This window comes from Toxoplasma gondii, chromosome V (genome assembly GCF_000006565.2).
Source record: "Toxoplasma gondii ME49 chromosome V, whole genome shotgun sequence".
Lineage (NCBI taxonomy): Eukaryota > Apicomplexa > Conoidasida > Eucoccidiorida > Sarcocystidae > Toxoplasma > Toxoplasma gondii.
In genome coordinates, this window is record NC_031472.1 from 1,592,545 (window position 1) to 1,613,473 (window position 20,929).

The following is a 20,929-nucleotide window of genomic DNA, read 5'->3' on the forward strand; positions in this document are numbered from 1 at the left end:
GAGATACCAAAAGAGAACGAGATAACGGAAGAGAGAGAAAACGAAGGAGCGAGACTGTGACCGTGCTGGCATCTGTTTCTCGACGCCTTGGCATACTGCTTCATCTGCAAGACCGGAAGTGAGGATTCCAGCTCGGTTGAGACGTTGTTGACATAGAGTTGTTTCCTCGAGAAGTTTCTCCTTCTCCGCATTCAGCGTCGCGAGTCTTTCTTCCATTGCCTGCACCTTCGCCATGACGAGACTCAGCTTTTCTTCTGCTTCTGCAAGCTGAGCACTAGCGCGGTCGAGCTGCGTAGGAGAAGAAAATGCACGAAGAGGAGAAGAGACATGGGAGACAACAGCAGAGCGAGACCAAAGCGACAGGGAGAGACCACAGCGTAAAGAAGAAAAACAGAGCAGGACATCCCTTCGTTCACGCGGCCTCCCTTGATTCGGGTGTGCCTCGAATCTGAAGAGTTGGCGAAGATAACGAAAAAGCGAAATCGAAAGGAAACGATGAGAAAGCGAGAAAAAGCGACAAGCACACGGAAAAGAGGGCTGAAGAAGGACAACGCTAATTTCGTAGCGAACAAGAGAGGCTGCGGAAACAGAAGAACGAGAGACATCTGGACCGTCAGAGAGAAGGAGCAACAAAGGAAGCAAGAGAAGGAGAGAAGGAGAGAAGGAACCTGACCATTTCGTTCATCGCAGCGAGCTTTTCTCTCTTAGGCTGAACTTCTCGAGCAACTTTCGCATATGTTTGGATGGCGAGGGTCCACATACAGAGTGACATGGCTGCGACAGATTGTTTGCCAACTTGTTCAGGTGTATAATCGGACCTGTTGAACGGAAAATCAGAGAAGAAACGGTTACACGAGCAACGTGGTAAGACCGCAACTTTGTGTCTCTCATCTTTTTCTGGATATCTGTACCTGTTGAATCGAGCATCTCTCTCCCCGTGATGCGCTCAACATGCGGCCCTTTGCATCTTTCCACAGCCTTGGATGCGTGAACACCCGTTTCTAGATTGACCTCGATTCACTCACACACTCAAACATTTCCTTACGCGCTTAGTTCTCTCTCCGGAGTCGGACCTAGAGCTACCTGCATCTCTCTGCATCTTCAAGCGCATTTCGCGCGCCCTCTTCAGACTTCCTGTAACTGTCTTTACCTATATAAAACTATATCGTTCTGCATCTGCCTGTTGCTCCCTTCACCTCTCTACTTCTCGATCTTCACGGCGGCGGAAGCAGAGAAACGAACAGGTAGCTGCCAGCGAGTGTACTCGATCGCTGGCGCCTTTGTTTCCAGCAGTTTCTCGCCATCGCCTCTCTGTCTATCTCTCGCGAGTCTCTTGTCTGCACTCTGTGCTCTGTACCTCCGCGTCAAAGTCCCTTCAGTGTTTTTCTCGTCACCTGCGTCTAGACGACTGGCGTCGAGGCATCTGAGTGAGATGATTCTACCGAATTCGAAACCTCTTGTAAGACAACTGGCCCAATTGGACAGGGCAGATGTTCATGAACGAAACGTAGGTGACGTTGTGTCAAAGACGCCTTTCGATTTAGCGTTTCTACGCCTTTCATCTTTTCTGGGAGGAACTGATGGTATACGATACCCCAGAAGCGTGATAGTGCTCAAACGCTGCCTGCAAGTAACGACTGTGTCTGGCGAACTATGGAAACGCCAAGGAATGTTCAAACAGTCATCCGTCTGCACAATGCACCGTGCAGGAAAGAGCCGCTGTGCTTGATCGCTCACCTCTGGAGAAGCTTGTCGAGTTTTTTCAGCAGTCCGAGAGAAATGTGATCTTTGTCGTAATTCTTCAGTTTCGTCATGAGACCTGCAAATGCAAAGAGTGAAAACAAGTCGTGTACCGCACAGAAAACCGAGAGAGTTAGAAGACCCCAAAGTATCTGCAGGGCCGCGATTCCCCCTCAAACGCTACCGAGTAGGATGCCTGCTTCCATACGAACCTGCTGATGCCCGTCCTCATGCGTCTATGGAGACAAGCATGCATGCCTGCATGCGCGTGGACGAGTATCCAAGTCCCTCCGCGCATGCACATATGTAGATGCGTCGTCCTGTTCAAACTTAGTTACTTCGAAATGTGTGTATCTGTGCGAAAGTACATAGATCGGGATGCCTGAATCTGCCTGCGGATCTCCCCAGGCGTCTTTGCATTTCCAGATGCAAAAACGAACAAACAAATAAACAAATAAACTTATATATATATATATATATACGTATATATGTATATAGGTATATATATATGTATATATACATAAATGCAGGTGTAGTTGGGTGATAACCTACGCGCAAATAAGGTTGCGCATATGTGAAGCTGCGCGCGAGTCTCTGCCGTTGGTGAGCTACCGAGAAGTCAGCAAAGTTCCGGCGACCTCGGTTCTTTTGCTCGTGGTTACCTGAATCGGAGAGAACCTTTCTGGCGGTGTCCCAGTCGGCTTTCTCCCCGAGAAGGAGATTCACGACTTCCATTGTGGCGACGACGAGGGGCGGAGGCTTCGCGAAAGACTTCATTTCTGTGAGGTCTTTCTTGTCAAGCGCGTCGAGAGAGGCTGAGCAAGAAAAGAAGACGAACGCCTGAGGCAGACGCACTCACGCTCTTCCTGCTCACGTTTGCAGCGACAGAGGCGAAGCAAAAACGGTGCTTTTCCGCCGAAGCAGTTGGGAGGCAGGCTCCTCTTGCATGCATAGCGAATTGGGAAGAGAGGAAAAGCAGCAGACGCGCGAGAGGTAAGAGCGAGGCGAGCACGACAAGCAAAAGAGGAAAGAGACAGAGAGAGGAAGACAAGAGAAAGAAGAAGACCGCTGAGGACAAGGAGAAGAAAGAGAACCGAGAGAAAGCAGAAAGGCAAAGGTTGATAGCCGGGAGAAGAGAGAGAAGACAGAGAAGAGGAAGAGAAGCGAACAGGAAGAAGACGCCGCAAGGCAGAACTCAGATGGGCAGGCGCGAGCCAGAAATGAAACGAAAAACAGGACAATGACGAGAAAATAAAAAAAGAAAACTCCGAATTCGGCCTTCCTCGCCTCGCACGCCAACGGACCGAGAGCAGCTTCGAGAGCAGGCATCGCTGTGTCGACATCTTTCTGGGCATCCGACTGAAGAAGAGAAACTTCTTGTTGCTGATCCATCACGAGTCGTCTCTCCGCCGCCACTCTCTCTTGCTCGCTGCATGCGGCGGCTCGGTCGCTCTCTACAGTCTGCAAAGACCGAGAAAAAAGACACTGTCACTGGCGTTCTGCTTTCGGAACTACACGCTCGACGCTCGATCAATCTCCTCTTGCTGGTCTCTCGCGCGACTCACGTTGCTGGTCACATTGCCTCTGCAGAAGGTATCTCCACTTCATCAATTCTTTTTTCGCCTCTTTCTTCTCTTTCTTCCCCCTCTTGCGCGTCGTTCTCTCTTTCCTTCGTCTTCATCTTCTATTCCTTCTTCGTCCTTCTTCTTTTCCTCTTCCTTCGCCTTCGTCGTCTCCTCTCTTTTTGTTCTTTTCCTTATCCTTCCTTCCCTTACGGCAAGGAGCTGCTCCGACTCGATTTTCTTCGTTTCCAGCACAGGCTTCAGTTGCTCGAGTTCTTCTCGCAGCTTCTCCACTTGTGCGTTCGTCCGGTGGAGTCTCGTCAGTCCCGCGGAAAGGAGCGATCGCTGTCGCTGCAAGGCGTCTTGTCTTTCGTTTTTCAGCTGCGAAGACCAGCGGTCAACGCCATGTGGAAAGAAAAAAAAGAAAGTCACACCGACCGTCTTCATCGCGCGCAGGTTTTCCTCTCGCTAAATGCGTGGATTTCTGCGTGCCCAGGACGCCGATCAGCGAGAGAGACCTCCCCTCCGAAGGTGCAACCGCACTCCGAAGCATTCCTGACTAAGGGAAAGGAGTACCATTCTCTCCGTCGAGAAAAAACGTCATGAACGCGCAAAACGCTTGGCGAAAAAGTCGTCTCTTTTAGACATGCTTCTCGCCGCAGATGCAACGACACTTTGGACGGCAATGCGACAGGCCTTGGTGCTGAAGAGTGCAATGGAAGACAGGGACGACTTGTTGTTTGGCCTCTCTCTTTTTAAAAGTCTCCTTTTTCCTCAACTGCCTGTCTTGGTCTCCTGTTGTCGCCTGTGTCTCTTCGCCCTCTAGCTCACCCTGTCTCCCTTCTGCTACTTCGTACTTCGTTTGTCTCTCTTTCTCTCCCGTTTCTCGAGGAGTCTCCTTCTTCCGGTCCCCGCTGCCTGCCTGTGGCTCTCTTTTTCTCTGTCTCGTAGCTCTACTTCCTTGCTTCTTTTCCTGCGACGCCGCGTTCTGTCACCGCATCTTCGTCCTTTCTCTTCTCTCTTCCTAGACCCGGTCTCTCCCCTTTTCTTCGAAATTCGCTCTGCGTTTTCTTTTTCCTCGCCTACCTTGACGACGAGTCCGATGAGGTCGAGAAAACATTTTGGAGTGACGTAGACGGGGCGGTTGAGTTGCGTGAGAAACGCCTTGGAAGTTTCTATCGCACTCTGATGCATCTGGACGCATAGGTATGCTCGGCGCTGAGCATTTGCCTCAACGTCCTCTCTTTCTCCTGCTGCCCGAATCCTCTTTTCGAAAAGCGATTCGTTCTCTCCTGAAGCCGTCTGCACCTCTTCCCAGACGCTCTCGCTTTCGCCTGAGACCTTGTCCTCGAAGGGGACTTCGCCACTCGAGGCCGGAGCGTCCTGCGTCGCGGAGGCCTGAGCTGAGAAGAAGTCCCTGGCGACTTCGGAGAGAGACTCTTTGCTCCAGGAGTCGAAAAACACCACCGAACAGCAAGAGAGAAGAGCGGGGAAGCACCGGAGACGCTCGCGGAGCGCAGAGCCGGCCGGCGACATCGAGAGAACGACGTGGAGGTTGAGGGCAACACGCTCCTGGAACAGCTGCAACAGTCCGTCGCGACTTGTATCCCGACGCGTCTCTTTCGCCAACGGAAGAAGATCTTCAACAATCTTGTCCACTGTCTCCGCATCCAAAGCTGAGGAAATCTGCTCAGAGACACACGAACCAACTATCGATGTATCTGCATGTGTGTATGTATGTGCCCTTCTTTCTCTCCACATATACATACACATATCTATATCTATATATCTATATATCTATATCTATGTATGTATGTATGTATCTATCTATGTATATATATATATATATATATATATATATATATAGGAGTGAGGCAGAGAATGCGAGGGCGCGAAAGCGAGTCTCCCAGAGGACATATCTTTCTTCTCACACGCACTTCAGAGAAGAGATGTGAGGCTCAGGAGAAGCGTACTGTTGCCTCCAAGACCGTCTGCACTGGGGACTTTACCTCGCCGGTGCTGAGGAGAGTGTTGATGTCTTGCAGAATGCCGTCGTCGACGATTTGCGTCTCGGTCAGAAGGAAGGCTGTGGGGAGACATCTAGAGAGTCCCGACTGAAGCAGAAAGGACTTCTCACACTCGCGAAACTGGTCGAGAACGCTGACAGAAGTTTCCGTCCGCTGAGGCTCGCCTGTCCAAGTCGTTGGAGGAGGTGAGTCCTCCTCGAGAGAACATGTAGAATGGAAAGACGTCGCAGCTACGAACTCGACCTGGGCAATGAAGACGCGCAAAAAGAAAGCAGAGAAGAGATTCTAGAGGCCAGTTACGCGAGACCCGCGTGGAATTCAGAGAGGCACACGCCATTTCCCTCTTGCTGTTTCCTGCTCCGTTCCAGGCTTGGTCTTTTTCTTCTCCGATGACGTCTTCTCCTCCCGCTTTGTCTTCTCTCGGCACCCTCTTCTGCGTTCGGTGCGTCGTCGCTCTGCCTCACCACGGCTGTCTCTTGGATGAACGCCGCGAGTCGGAAGAGTGTCTGTTTGCCTGTTCCGCCGACGCCGACGAGGAGGGCGTTTCCTCTCGCGAGCATGAGGATGCGGCAGAGCTTGAAAAGATGCTCGACGGCCTCCGAGAAGAAGACGAGGCTGCTGCCTGCGCTCCGACTTCCTGCACCTGTGGAGCGACTGTCTGCAGCGTCTCCAGTGTCTGCAGTGTCTCCGTTTCGAGCGCCGGCTGTTGTGGCGCCTCCGGAGGCGAAGAGTTCGTCGCGGAAGGTCTCGAGGATGGGCAGAACCTGCTTCGGATGAGGCGCTTCTTCGTAGAGTCTCTCCGGAGAAACGAAGTTGCCCCAGAGGCGAGAGCTGGGGTAAACGAGGAGGGTTTCGTTCCACTCGAGGGAGAACTTCCTGTTCACCAGCGAGACCAGAGAGGTCCGAAAGCGGTGCCGATCTTCGTCGGTCATCAGGCGGTCGTAGAACGTTCGACACACCTCGTGAATCCAGAGCCTGCGCAGACGACGGGAAGGCGAGAAGGAAACCGAGACTGGACGGGCACAAACGACAGTGAACAGAGAGGAAAGCTTGGAAGTGAAGGACGAGAGAACGGAGGAAGGGAGAGCCGACGCAGGGGCAGGGGAATTTGCAAATGGAAAACAGAGAGAGGAAAGGCTTCACGCGGCAGGGTGGCCAGCTGGAAGAACTCAAGAGGCAGTGGGCGAAGAAGGCACAATGCAGATCGAAAAGGCAGCGCGAAATGACGATTTCGGAAGAGAACGGTCAAAAGAGAGATCACCACCAAGTGTGAACGATGGCGAGAGAGAGAAAAACAGCGACATCTAGCGAGAGAGGGGAAGTAAGAGAGTCCTGGAAGAGGAGATAGAGAGAAGAGCCGAGCGCGACACACACACAGAGAGAGAAGAGCGTCCGGGTGTCTCCGCACCCACCGAATTAAAGCGTCTCTGTCAGGGAGGGTGGTCTTCTTCGCTGCAAGAATCCCCTGAAACAGTGTTTTCACGTTACGGAAGCTGAAGACGTAGACAGGGCGCGGGGGCGTCGGCAGAAACGTTTCCTTGACTTGAGTGTATAGCTCTGTCGAGGAAAACAAGAGTGCAACGCTCTGCGGTTCGAAAAAAAAGGCTACGCTTGGTAGACATCACAGTATCCCTCGACAGTCTCTCTGCACGACGGAGGAGCGATGCGTCACTGTGCGACTTGAATCCGAGACGCTGTAGTCCCCAGGATACCTCGGACAATGAACGATTCTCCAGTGGTGAGAGATGGTGAATTCTCTCGCATTCCTGTCCAGGCCATAGGATCCTGAAAAAATGTATGTCCAGCTGTGAGAAAACAGATACTCCAAAAGGGACAAAGGCTTTCTGCATTTTTTTTCTGTCGCCTTCGGCTTCAGTCGTAAAGAAACTCACCAATCGTTGCGTCGACGAGAGGTTTAGCGGCGAAGCGAATGTCGGCGTTCACACCCTGAACGAAAGGACGAACCATCACGGCTGCAGAAACTCGGAACTCGTCACAAGACGGAAACGCAGAATCTCCTCGAGGCCTGAATCAGCAGGCAAATTTGCCAACTCCCTTCTGTCGGCCGTTCTCCAACGATCCCTATTTTTTTTTCGATTTCTTTACTTTCAGATCCGTGCTTCATTCTCGCGGTGGCGCCCAGTTCAACGCATACGATAGTCTCATGTATATATATACATATATATATATATATACATATATAAATACATATATATATATATATTTATATGTATATTGATATGTATATGTGACACTATCGCTTCTGTTTTCCAACTATCTGTTCATTTTCTCAGTGTTTCTCTGCGTTGCGCGACGTGAGTTTGATTCACAGCTGGACTTGTCTCTCCGCGGCATTTTGTGTGCGTCGTGGAGACATTGTGTTGGCATCGCTTCGAGGAGACTCAGTCCAAATCTGTGAGTCTCTTCCGGGAACGTCTTGTCTTTGATCGGTGTTCTGTAAATCGAAATTCATCTTATGCTTTTGGTTTCGGAGTTGCAATGACCTTTGTACGCCAAACAAGTACAGGTGTCACGCTTGCTCATGCACAAAATTTATTCCACACTGCATGCGAATACTTTTCGATATCGTTCTGGCTCTGGGGGTTGCTGCTCTTTTTTCTCACCTCAACAGAAAAACCCCGTCGAAACCAGTTCCCATTACCCTCTCTATCCATGCACCAATACATACTCATGCACAAATGTACACATACATATATATACACATATACGGATATAAGTATATATTTATATATATATATATATTTATGTATGTGTATACATATAGCTGCATGGCCGGTATAATTGCTTGTGCGCAGGGGCGTAGCTGCGGGCAGATATTGAGGTGGACCTAAACAGGAATTTGGGTGTTGCCTGTGACTGCCGAGTTTGGTCACACATCGAAATAGAAAGCAGAAATGCGCAGGGGACTCTCCCTGTGAGGAACTGAGTCCTGCCCACGAACGTTGCGTCGGATCAGCTGCAGATGCATGAATTTTGGTGATGCAAGAACTCAATTTGCACCTGTAACTGTCGTGCGAGTTCGCAGAGTGAAGACTGCTCTAGGAATCTCCACGTCTCCGATTCTAGAATTTAAGCTTCATGGAGCGTCCTGGAGAAGTGCATTTGCGGCGTATCTGAATAGGTGAAGTTCAGGGAAGCCTCGAAAATCCTACCAATTCTTCGACTTCCGGAACGATTCCTACTCGGAGTGAAACTTGACGTTTGTCTCAGGTGCATTAACTCACACAAATTCAGCTTTTCTCTCGAAACCACACGAGAACGTCCCTACCGTCGGAGACAGGGCACCCTGTTGTCGAAACGGAAGCGCGAGAGACTTCTCTCTGTCGTCGCCTGCTCGCGTATCCTCCCCAGAGAAGGCAAATGTTCATTGCTCACCTCAGCCTCGAAGTAACCTGTGAGGATGCCGAGGAACATTTTCTGCGTGGAAACGTTGTCAGGTTCAGCGAGGCGAAGGGAGAGACTGTGGCGACAGAATCGCGGCGGCAGCGGCTTGCGACCGCTCGACGGCGGCGCTCCTCCGAGGAGAAGGAGACATTTTTCGATGACGTTCCACTGAATCTTCTTGCTGTCGTAAAATCCCTGAAACACCCACCCAAACAGAGGAACTGCACAGAGACCCATGCACCCAACTGGACAACTGCAGGAAAACAGTCATGCGTCTGTGCGAATATATGCCTGCTTCCGCATCTGTGTGAAAGCAGATGAGAGGTGAGACGTACATCTACACTTCCTGCTCTGTGTACGTAGAGACTTGCATACACCTATGGATGCATCTATGAATGTACAGGTATGTATGTACATGTATGTACATGTACGTATGTATGGATGTATGTATGTATGTATGTATATGTATGTATGTATGTGTCTGTCTGTAAGGATTGTGTATGCCTATAGCGGCATATATACCTTCACGGTTGCAAGTAGAATTTATGTGACGCTCTCATGTATGAGAAGGGCAAGGTGGAACGACGTTTAAGAGAAAGACTGATGAGCGATTCAGTGGTAGATGATTCAAAAGTCACTTCCAGTCGACGTTTGAATGGATGTACCGCAGCAAGTAGCGACTCTGGTTTCTTGTCTGTCCGGCCTTTCCTACTTTGAATTCCTGAAATTGTCTGAGGAACTCGATTGCCGCTTGAGTTCCAGTCTTTTCCGGCAAAGGAAGATTCACATCGTCCACGAACAGCACACACTCGCGACCTCCTGGTGCACTCAGCTGGAGTCCAAAGTGGAACAGAGAGGACAAATCGAAGAGAGAGCAGAAGAGCAACGTACAAGAGAGAGAAAAGAGAAGAAGAGAGAAGACAGAGGAGGAGAGAAGAGAGAAGACGAGAGAGAAGGAAGGTGGCGAGGGAATAAGGAAGCGGGGCGCAAAATGAAAGAACCGGTACATGAGAAGAACGGAGACGTCAGAGAGACGAAGGTCAAGATAGAAGATCGAAGAGGAAGAAAGGGAAGCGGCAGAAAGAGAAGAAATTCAAGAAAATTCAAGAAAAAGATCCTGTTCTTCAGGTATTGAAAGACCTCGATTGCAAAGTGTTGAAAATCTCCCTTGCGCATGCAAAAGAAAAGACACTGTGGCGTACACTCTAAAACATTCCACCGCTTGCACAGGACACGGTAACAAACTGTTCACATTCATAAATACATAAAAAAATATGCGTGTACAATTGTATATATATCTATAATTATTTATATCTATATCTATATCTACCTATATACCTATATATATAAATCTATATCTTTATCTATATATCTATATCTATTTATTTATATCTATATCTATATCTACCTATATATATATATATATAAATCTATATCTTTATCTATATATCTATATCTATTTATTTATATCTATCTTTCCAAAATATGCTTTAGCTGAAAATGCAATGACACGCAGGTGATCGTTCTAGGAAGGCAGAAGCCTCTGCTCACAATCTTCTTTGCATGTGTAGATCCATGCCTGTATGCGTCTGCAGGTAGGTCTCGCTTTTGTTTCGTTCTTCCAAGTATTTCTCTTTGGTATATTTGTGATGCTGGAACATCTCCGCAGAGGCGTTTCCGCTTCTTCAGCTCCGATACTCACCTGATTTTTCCTTTTTTTCTCCAACTTCGACTCGACTGTCTGTTGCACTTCGTCCGCCTTTGTACGGGCAGGAAAACACAAACGAATCGTGTGCAGCGTCCCCGACTCGCGTTTTTCGTCGAGAAGGTGAGTCACCACCGTCGTTTTACCTGAACTGACTGCTCCTAAATAGAAGAGAATCGACGCAACCAGACGAGACTGCGAAAGCACTGCACCCCTTGCCATTCATAGACACAAATATAGACATACAAAACCATATATATATATATATACCTATATGAGTACGTCTGAATACGTATCACTATGGATATCGATGTTTTTAGACGCAGGCGTGGACATCCGTCTCTGGGGATGGTCCAGGAACCACTGTTGATCTCAGTGTACATCCACCTTCTTCATGAACAGCGTTTTCCCTCTCTAAATGCGCATCGTAAACGAAAAAGAGACAAAGACGCCTTCTTCTTCATTTTGAAAAACGCCATAGCCGTCTCTCCAACGCAGCATGTACAAAAAGAATATGAGTAACTTGAAAACACACACACTTATATATATATATATAGATATATATATATATATATATATATTCATTTGTGCTTAGACATATGCATGTTTGTATCCACGTTCCTCTCGATGGGGGAATAGCCTCTAATGATGGTTAAATAGCGAAATGGAAAGCGGCTGGGCTACATGAAGAGACCGGAACAGATTCACATGCATGTATTTCGCCAGCGGACTCCACCGGAACACTCAGAGCCGCAAATCCACATATACATCCATACATGGGTGTCGATATAAACGTGTATGCAACCCCATACATTTGTTTGTTTACAAGTATAGGCAAAAAAACATTATGAAAGACATATATATTCATATATAGATATATAGATATAGATACATGTGTACGTACACGCACATGTATATACGTCGGACTGTGTGTGGTTTCCGTAGGTTTGCATGAATGAATTTTCGTTTTATACTGTCACTTGCGTCGCGCGTCGTGTGCCTGGCTTTAGCGCGGGGAGCTCACCGGTGAGAAAGACGGACTTTTTCGCCTCGATCATTTTATCGAGGAGAAACGCGGCCCTTGCGAACTCCTTGGTGGGGACGAGAAGTGAGAAGAACGGCTGACGGGGGTCGTAGGAGAAGGCAGGGACGACGGCCTCCCAGGAGAGAAACGCATGCAGAGTTTTTCGAGCTTTTTCCAGCTCCGACGCCTCCCAGCCTGTACCGAACTTCGTTTCGCCAAAGGTCGTTCTGCCGGCTCCCGAGCTTCGCCTGGTCCGCTTGAGAGCTTCTCGGTCTTCCTCGGAGCCAGGGCCGTTGACCTGTCCCCCGCCACCCTCTCTGCATGCTTCGCGAGAGGGGGAAGTCTGGGAGAAGAACTTGGAGTAGCCTACACCGAAGACGGATTCAAAGTTGAGAGCGAAGTCGAATACGTCGTCTCCGCGAGGAAGCGTAAGACGATCTTGAAAGAACTCCTCCACGAGCTTTCCGAAGAAACGCGAGGAACGCGACTTCAAGGCTCCTCCGAAGGACCATATGAAAGAGAACGCGAAGGCAGGGAGAAGCAGGAGTCGCAGGAGATCCGGAGAAATATCCAGAGCAGTGCAACATGCAGAATGCCGAGGGGAAGCTGCTTCTGAGAATGGCGTCGTTGTCGTTCGCCGCCGACCTGCACACGAAGAAGGAATTCAGAAATTCAGCTTTAGCACACTTGCGCGGTATCGGATGAGAGTCACCAGGGAGACTGTCTCCCCTGGAAATTCTGTACCTTCTCTTTGCAGGACACAGAGACGGCTGGAGCTGTCTTTCTGGAACGAGAAAGTCGCACAAGTTTTTGCGACCAGCGTGAGCGTCTCACGAGAGAACGGGAGAGGGAACTCCTCGACGGGAGCGGGGAGGAAACAGAAGAGAGAGACGCAGGAAAAGAGAAGAGAGAGGGAGAGCATTGACAGAGATAGGGCAGAGAAGAAGCAGAGTTAGATATGAGGATGGAACAGAGAGATGCGCTAGGCCGGCGAGAGAGAGAGACAGAGGAGCGAGGTGAGAGAGAGAGAGACAGAGGAGAGATGCGAGAGAGAGAGACAGAGGAGAGATGCGAAAGAGAGAGACATAGAGGAGAGATGCGAGAGAGAGAGACATAGAGGAGAGATGCGAGAGAGAGAGACATAGAGGAGAGATGCGAGAGAGAGAGACATAGAGGAGAGATGCGAGAGAGAGAGACATAGAGGACAGATGCGAGAGAGAGAGACATAGAGGAGAGATGCGAGAGAGAGAGACATAGAGGAGAGATGCGAGAGAGAGAGACAGAGGAGAGATGCGAGAGAGAGAGAGACAGAGGAGAGAGAGGCGAGAGAGAGAGACATAGAGGAGAGATGCGAGAGAGAGAGACATAGAGGCGAGATGCGAGAGAGAGAGACATAGAGGAGAGATGCGAGAGAGAGAGAGACAGAGGGAGGGAAGACGGCGAAAGGAGAGAACAGAGAGAACAGCAGACGAGACATGCATGTAAAAAACGACGGATTTGCTGCGGAGTATGCATGCCTGCGTTGAAGGCGCGATCGTCTTTGGGGCCATCGGATTCGAGTCTTTGCTCGGCTGCCGGGTCGAGAGGAATGTGGAGAACAGCTTGCAGAATGTTGCAGAGAGAAGACACAAGTGAAAGGAGGGGAGACGCAATTTCGCTCTCGAGCGTTTCCGCCTGGAAGTGTGTCAAAGTCGCGGGAACAACGAGCCGGAAGTACTCAAACAGGTCTTCTCGGAGCTCTTCAGTGAAGGGATCGTGTGGAAGGCTGCGACAAAGAAAGAGAAGAAAGAGACAGACAAATGTTGGAGTGCAGTGCTGTCTCCCCCTCTCTCGCTTCCTTCGCCACGACGCGGTTCTTCTCTCTCCCTCCATCTCTCTTCTCTTCGTCGACTCCTTCTCTCTTCCTCTCGCTCTCTTTCTTTTCTCCACAACTGCATGCACCCCCCTCACATGCATCCGTGGACAGATAGATGTAGTTGCATGTGCCGACCCCCGTGCAGCTACAGAAGCGCATTCTTCACTGCACTGCGTCTCTGGAGCCGAGGGACTCAGAGCGACCTAAGAGCAACGCCTTTTTCTCCTGCCTGAACGCGCAGGTGCATGCAGGTGCTCAGCTTTGCTGGAAAGCCTCCAGCTGCGTTGTCTTCACCCAGAGGCTTCTCCCTCCGACTCTTCTCTCGCGACCCATTTACCGATTCAGCCAGCTGCGGACGAGGCTCTCCCAGGAGACGCCGCGGCTCGGAAAGTGCAACATCCCGCATCTGCTGATTGTCGCTGGAGACGCTGCTTGAAGATCCGTCACCTCGAACAGAAGTCGCATCTCGGGACGCAGTTTGATTCGCTCCCCTGCGAAAAACATGACCACGAACATGCCAGTCATCGATGTCAAACCAAGAGCTCCACAAATATTCAGCCTTCGTTGAAATACATATATATTTGTATATATTTGTATATATTTATATAGGTAGAATTAAAGACGCATGCATGCTTGTACCTGACATGTATCTGTATATATCTCTCCTCATTCAGCTACCTGTAGGCTGCAGTACAAATGCATGCATGGTTTTTGTATGTTTGTGTATGCATGTGGATGCATTCACTTGAGTGTTGAGAGAAGTACAGCTGTGTGAGGCTTCGTTGTTGCATCTGTTTCGGCGAGGCCGCGAGGAAGCGCCAAGGGAGAACGAACCGTTTGGAAGGCAGAGCATCTGGTTGTCGTCCAAGGCGGTATTCATGCTTTCGATCCAGAGAGAGTCGACAGGGCCGTCGAAGATAATCCACTTCGGAGAGCCTGTCTCGGTCGCTGCGAACTCTCTGACCATGCGTGATGCGACTCCGTCCGACCATTCTTGCGTGAGAGAATCGACTTTTCCAAAGAGCGCAGAAATCGACAGCGCCTTCGGATTCACAACTCGGTAATACACCGCATACATCTCGTTGCCCCCCCCAGCCGCAGGCTCCGCGTCTCCTTCCTCGTTTTCCATACCTCCTTCGCTTTCTTCTTCGCTCGCTTCTTCGCTTTCTTCTTCGCTCGCTTCTTCGCTCTCCTCTGCGCTCTCTGCTTCTGCAGTTCGCCGTCGACCTCTTGCCCGAACTGCGGCGAAAGATGCCCTCGAAGTACGACTGGCGAAGCGCCCGGAAAACGCCTCAGCTGCGCGCTGCCTGCCGGCCGGACGCCTGCGCCTGGACGCGGAGCGCTTCGACGCGTTCATTCGTTTCGGCGAGCGAGCCAAACGAGAAAGAATGTCTGCAAGCAGCAGAATCGCGGTGCTCTTCCCACTCATCGGCGCACCCAGAAGAACCGTCCCCATGCGCGCAAGCAGCAGCTGCGACAGCTGACGCGTTGCCGTCAGACTCGAGGCAGACGCCTGCAAACTGAAAACACAAAATCCACACGCTTACCCACTTCAGAAGGTGACGCTCGAGACCTTCAACGACTCCAGATCATATCCCTATACATATATATATATATATATATATTATTTATATATATGTATATTATGTATAAAAAAATATATTATATCTATATCTATATATATACACGATAAAATATATATATATATGTGTATGTATACAATATATCTGAATATAATATATATAATATAAATATAACCATTACAAACGTACATTATATATATATATATGTATATGTATGCGTGGTATATGCCTGCCCGTTTTTGTGAGGCGAGAGAAGAGTGAACCATTGAGGTTCACCTGCAGACGTGAATGCAGCCGCATGTTTCGGTGTAACGAACATGTGAGCTGGAGAGAAGCGAGCAGACGCGAAAGTTTTTCGTTCGCGCAGCGAAACGCAGAAGCGAAGGTGAGCGTCCATTCAGAAAAACGGCACCACTGGGGAACGCACAAATCCGTCCGAAGTTCACCAAGGGTGTGGTGCACACAGGTGTACATACAGAACAACATACACATGCCGACAGATGTGCATAAGCAAATATGCTGTCACAACGAACATGCATGCGCTCATTCGTAGGGATCTACGAGAGCGACTTCAGACACAAGCAGAAATCAACAGGGATGCAATAAAAGGAACGAATGCAGAGATAGAGGCATGTCGATGTATATATGTGATGCATCCGATTCCTTTCTTTTTCAAGAGCCGACCCCCGCTCTTCAACTGCAGCAAAGTAGGCATCTTTAAACTCTTCGTCGCTTTCTGCTTCGCCGCAGTACGAAGGAAAAAAATCCGAGAGCGTCGAGTAAAAAAGAGGCAAATCTTCTTCGACAAACTTCGGCTCATTCGCGTCGCTGAACATCAATGCAGTCACACGTTCCTCAACGTAGACATATACAAATGTGAGGATTCCCTATTATAGCTGTATATCTATATATGCATATATATAAACATATATAAACATATACATATATATATGTATATGTGCTTCCGAGTAACTGAGTGCAGACAAGCGTACGCGTATGCAGATGAATATATAAATGTACATGTATATGCGAGAAATAGTACACAGATTGTTTGCAGAGGTCTATGGCAGTGTAGAAACACACTCGAGAGGAAGAATAGTGGATGGACCTTTTTCTTCTCGTCCTCGTGGCAGGAAGCAAACTCTCCAGCGCTCTGTTTGTATCAATCATATATATATATATATATATATACATACAGGTATTGCCCTCCTACAAGTCTCCATTTCAGTCCAGAGAGCTACATGTTTAGGAATATAGCCAGGTCTGCCCTTTCGTAGGTTCAGCCAACGTATCTATCTGTACACGTTTACACATCGGTATACAGAAGTACATATATATATATATGCACCTCTACAAATATATATATATATATATATGCAATATACATAAATACATACATGTATATATAGAGAGAGTGCGCATGCCGTTGAAAAGGAAATTCCTTGGCCCGTGTGCGTTTGAATGAGAGAAGTTCTGTTGTTTTTTTCGCACCAGATCGCTCGAATAAGTAGACTTTCTTCATTTGCAGAGGGGTCCTGTCGCCTCAACTCGCCTGCAAGAAGGAGAACGGTCTTCACGGATCTTAGTCCGAAGTCGTAGTGCGCCTGTTGGGAGAGCTGGAACATAGAGAAAAACAGAAAGTGGAAGACGGAGTTTCGCTCGGGGGACGAGGAGGTGCCATTGTTTCAGAGAGACATTTGTTTCCTCGAAACGAGCTCGATCTGCCTTGGCAAGTAACACTGTAGACAGCCGAAGCGCCATGTTGGAATTTCTGGAATGAGTGACTCTCCTAGACGTTGAATGTATCGTTCACAGTCTTTGCCAACAAACTCTCATGGCAGGCTGAAGGCTTCGAGGCGCGCATGTCGCTTGGACTTCAAGGAAAACGGAACATGAAAACACAAACGTCGGGAAGTCAGAACCGCCGCTCCACGACACCGTCAAGCGCCTTGATTGTTCCGACATTTCACAGGCGCATGCCGCGGCCAAATACTGGTGCGGACGCAGGTTGTCGTTCACATTTTTCTGGAAGACGTTCTTTTTTCTCTCTGGAAGAACTCAAGAAATCAACGAAGTTCTGAGCTGGCATACGCGTTCGCCACATCGCGTCTGAACGGCTCGGTCCATCCACGGCCCATCTCTAACGTCCTAAACCATTTATGCATTCATTTGGATGTATATAAAAACGCATGCGCATCTGCATCGATTGTACCTGCCCCCTTCATGTACCCATGGAGTCTGTTCATACTATTGTGGTACACACACACAGATATCTATATCTATATCTATCTATCTATATATATATATATATATATAATTGATAGCAGGCATTCATGCTTTCGAGTTACTTGACGTGTGCGTCTGCCTCGGTATCCACTTTGTAGTGGAAAAACGAAACCGTTTTTCGCGGCTAGCCCTCTGTGCAGCGATCCGAGGTTTTTTCAAGCCTATTTGATTGCATTTATCTGCGCGCAACTCCTGCACCTCCCCCCCACAAACGCATACACACACACACACATATATATATATATATATATATATATATATATAACCATGTGACGGCGCTGTTGTGTTTGACCTGTTCCGAGCAGCTTTTGTAGAGTTTGATGAGTTTTTCTGCAAGTCTCTTGGCGTCGGCGAATCCCTCGGAGAAAAGCAGAATTTCTGCGATGGCCGTGTAGTCTGGAACGACCATCGCGACGTTCCTGAAGAGCAGCTTCAGATTGTCAGGAAGCTCGGTGCGGCCTGCGTAGCCTGGATTCATGGTGATGAAAATTGCTGAAGAAGGGAGAACTCTCGTCAGACGCGAGGCAGAGAGGAAGGAGTCTCTGCCGCTCTTCGCGTCGCCTCGCACCTGAGCTCCCAAGCCTCTGCTCTCTTCCTTCAACAGGCAATGCCGAAGCGTCTGCAACTGTTGCGCGACCACCGAGAGAACGTCGACGTCCAAGCGATTGAATTCGTCCAAACAGGTCCAGCATCCGCTCGCTGCGACTCCTGGAAAAGCCTCAGGCACGTGAAAAACTGTCCAGCAACATCGACAAGTCAAGCTTTCTCTCATGGGCAGCAGCTGTGTTTTTTCTTGTTAGAAACACAACGCAAGCGAGAGCCATGTCGACCCCCGCGTTTGGAAAAAGGCTGTCGATCTCCTGGTCTCCTTCGTTTGTGCAGAAAGCCTATGGGGTGAACCTGCTACCGATTGTCTCTGCGATACAGGGCAGAGGTCATCGTGTCGAAGAACCTCTCGACAGCCACCGCCTTTTCTTCGGCCTAGATCCCGTTCTGCAGGCCTCTTTTCTGATGAAGCTGCACCTGCAACCTCTCAGATCTATCTATCTACAGATCTATCAATCCATCTCTCTTCCTATCTATCTCCTATATATCATCTACCCGTTTAAATATATATATATATATATATATATATATGTACGTATCTGTAGATGAACGCATTTTATTGGTGTTCTCGGGAAGGATGTTTGCATCTCCACCATCGACAGCTGCAGCAGTGCGTTGGCAGGCTTTGCGCAGGGAGTTCGGAGTGGAACCTTTTCGACCGGCTCCAGTGGAAAAGCGAGCAAAGAAACGCATGCCTTGGAGACTCGGGGGGGTCGCATGCAGGGCGGTACGGTGGACAGAGGACGACTCCGAGTACGTCGGGAAGTGTATCGACAGACAATCACCTGAGTGATTTGTGCTCGTTGGCAATCACGAGTTAGACACTCAAACGAGCAGCCGAGCTCGTAGTACATCTTCCTAGAGCGAGAAGCATAGAAGGAGGCATCCTTCGAGGAGCATTCCTCTCCGTGTGATGAACTGCGCCTACTCGCATCTGAGTCGCTCTTGCCGCTCACTGCTGATTCAAGGCAGGACAGTAACTCATTCTTTGCGCCTGAAACGTAGCCAATGGGGATGATGCCGGGACCTACCAGCAAAGACTTTTTCCAGAATATAGAGATCCACCGATTCCGAGCAATTGAAGACCAAACAAAAGTAGCCCAGCATGCGCGCGAGTTCCTTCACCGTCTCGGTTTTTCCAGAACCAGCAGGACCTGCTACGCTGCTGCTCAACTTCAGAAGTTTCAGGCAGCCTGATGAAAAAGACAGTGTTCCCAATCAATACACATTTATACACATTCACGTAAATATATTTATATATTCACTTATATATATATATATATATTATATCTATAAACAGATGTATATGTATATTCTCAAATATGTATTTAGTTATATTTTTTCATATCGATTTTTATCTCTGGGAAATAGGCGCCTTGCTTTGGCAGTGTGTTTAGCCTTGTGTGTCTTCCTCTACCCCATGGGCCGTAACCTCGATTCATCTCTGGTGGCCGTCGCAGAGCATCTCTTTCCCTCGCTTTTTTGGAAGCATCGCCTCCGATTGCCGACTCGTTCTGCGCTCGAATCAAGACTTTGTCGGGACTGCGACTCGCGAAATCCACGCAGACGTCCGTCGACGCGCGCGCATGTTCACAGGCAAATGCCTGTTTCAGAGACACATTGAGACAAGAGCGCCCCCGCGGTCTGCCTGCCTATCTCCACTTCTCTTCGTCTTTCTCCCGACCTATCGGTCTGCCTACCTCGCCACCTATATATATATACATATATATACATATATACATATATATATACATATATACATATATATACAGATATATACAGATATATACAGATATATATATATATATATATATATGCACACGCAGGTGCCCGCACACGTGAATTGTTTACAACCCATCTACCAATGCATGTGTATTTATTTACGTATTTTTTATTTATTTATTTTCTATTTATTTATTTTTTATTTATTTATATGTGTACATGGGTGGCCGTGTCCAGCTATGCGTTTGTCAAGTAGCGAGCTGTGTTTTCGCTTGCACTGGTTTGTGGCGAGAAAGCAGAGGTTCCTTCACTCGGGTAAAGATTGTCGTTTTCTCTCCTCACTGGTGATCGTCAGCCAACAGCGATCTGTGAGAGGCGTGACGACCAGACGAGTTGGAGCCCCCAAGAACTCGTTGCCGTAGTCGAAGCGCGCCTCCATCTGCTCGACGACGCATGCGTCTTGTTCTCCATCCCAGTAATGTCGGAGTTGCTGAGTCCAGGTGAAGCTGCAGAGAAACGGAGGTTCGGTGGAATTCATTCCAGGCGGCTACAAGCGCTGCACTCGCAGGGTCGGTAGCCATGCTTCTGTCAGTGGCTGATCTGCATGTTGAACAACGGCTCTTGCAAGTCTGCGCCGCCTGCCCGCATGTCTTCCCTACACCTCTCTACCTTGAACATCGACGCGCACTGCAGGAAAGTCGAATCCATGGCTCTGCCTGGGGGAATGGGGCCATCGAAACGCGCCCACAGTTCAACTCTGCACTCGTTCACTTAGTCAGCGAATACTTGCGTTCATCAGCCTGTCTCAGAGCTGCCTTCTTTCTCCATGGCCTGACGCCCACTTTGCAGAGGAAGGACTTGCGGCTCTCGTACGTCAGCCAAAGACAGCAAACTGGGAACGCTTCCGCATTCCATCGGCGCTCCTGGCGCTGGCTGAGGCATGTTGAGAACTCGTCCGCTTACTGCGTGCAGGACTCTGCGCGAGCGTCAATGAGCTCCGCGACGACGTCTCGGTTGTGCAACTCTTGAATGGCCAAGGCAGAGACCGTTCGTCTTTCCAACATCGTCAGGTCGTCGCGAACGATCTCAGTGAGCTCTTGCAGCTGCTCGCCCAGCCGCTGATAGTGCTGGGTCAGCCTGGAGTGGACGTCGTTGCCTGGAGAAGTTCGGAGAAGACACAGATCGAATAGACAGTGACAAGTGACATTGGAGTACCTTCAACGTTCCGAAAGCAGAAGACAGGAAGCACCCTCGAAACGAAAAAAGAGGAGAAAAGATGACCCAACTCTGCATGCAACCCTCTCGCGAAGTCCCCAACACAATTCTATCGAGGCGCAAGTCTAGCCACACAACCATCCTCTCACTGGATCTACTTCTTCAGTTATTCCTTCATTTATCTATCCGTCTGTATACC

The 20,929-nt window shown here is 49.0% G+C and overlaps 1 protein-coding gene across 1 annotated transcript in view; it reads right to left on the reverse strand.

Annotated features, from left to right (window-relative positions):
• The window catches only part of TGME49_286932 (ATPase family associated with various cellular activities (AAA) domain-containing protein), a gene marked incomplete at its 5' end in the record, with an annotated part of 48,845 nt that overhangs the window by 12,782 nt on the left and 15,134 nt on the right, over positions 1-20,929 (reverse strand). The window contains 25 exons of the mRNA XM_018782000.1: positions 97-288; positions 674-818; positions 1,738-1,819; positions 2,403-2,555; positions 3,045-3,201; positions 3,516-3,683; positions 4,389-4,988; positions 5,312-5,572; positions 5,794-6,304; positions 6,742-6,886; positions 7,222-7,276; positions 8,726-8,929; positions 9,447-9,566; positions 10,437-10,600; positions 11,464-12,108; positions 12,981-13,228; positions 13,656-13,809; positions 14,153-14,420; positions 14,694-14,838; positions 15,586-15,729; positions 16,393-16,517; positions 17,480-17,895; positions 18,825-18,986; positions 19,858-20,021; positions 20,479-20,671. Coding sequence (XP_018637766.1) covers positions 97-288; positions 674-818; positions 1,738-1,819; positions 2,403-2,555; positions 3,045-3,201; positions 3,516-3,683; positions 4,389-4,988; positions 5,312-5,572; positions 5,794-6,304; positions 6,742-6,886; positions 7,222-7,276; positions 8,726-8,929; positions 9,447-9,566; positions 10,437-10,600; positions 11,464-12,108; positions 12,981-13,228; positions 13,656-13,809; positions 14,153-14,420; positions 14,694-14,838; positions 15,586-15,729; positions 16,393-16,517; positions 17,480-17,895; positions 18,825-18,986; positions 19,858-20,021; positions 20,479-20,671 — 5,621 coding nt within the window. The remainder of the gene's footprint in view (positions 1-96; positions 289-673; positions 819-1,737; positions 1,820-2,402; positions 2,556-3,044; positions 3,202-3,515; positions 3,684-4,388; positions 4,989-5,311; positions 5,573-5,793; positions 6,305-6,741; positions 6,887-7,221; positions 7,277-8,725; positions 8,930-9,446; positions 9,567-10,436; positions 10,601-11,463; positions 12,109-12,980; positions 13,229-13,655; positions 13,810-14,152; positions 14,421-14,693; positions 14,839-15,585; positions 15,730-16,392; positions 16,518-17,479; positions 17,896-18,824; positions 18,987-19,857; positions 20,022-20,478; positions 20,672-20,929) is intronic.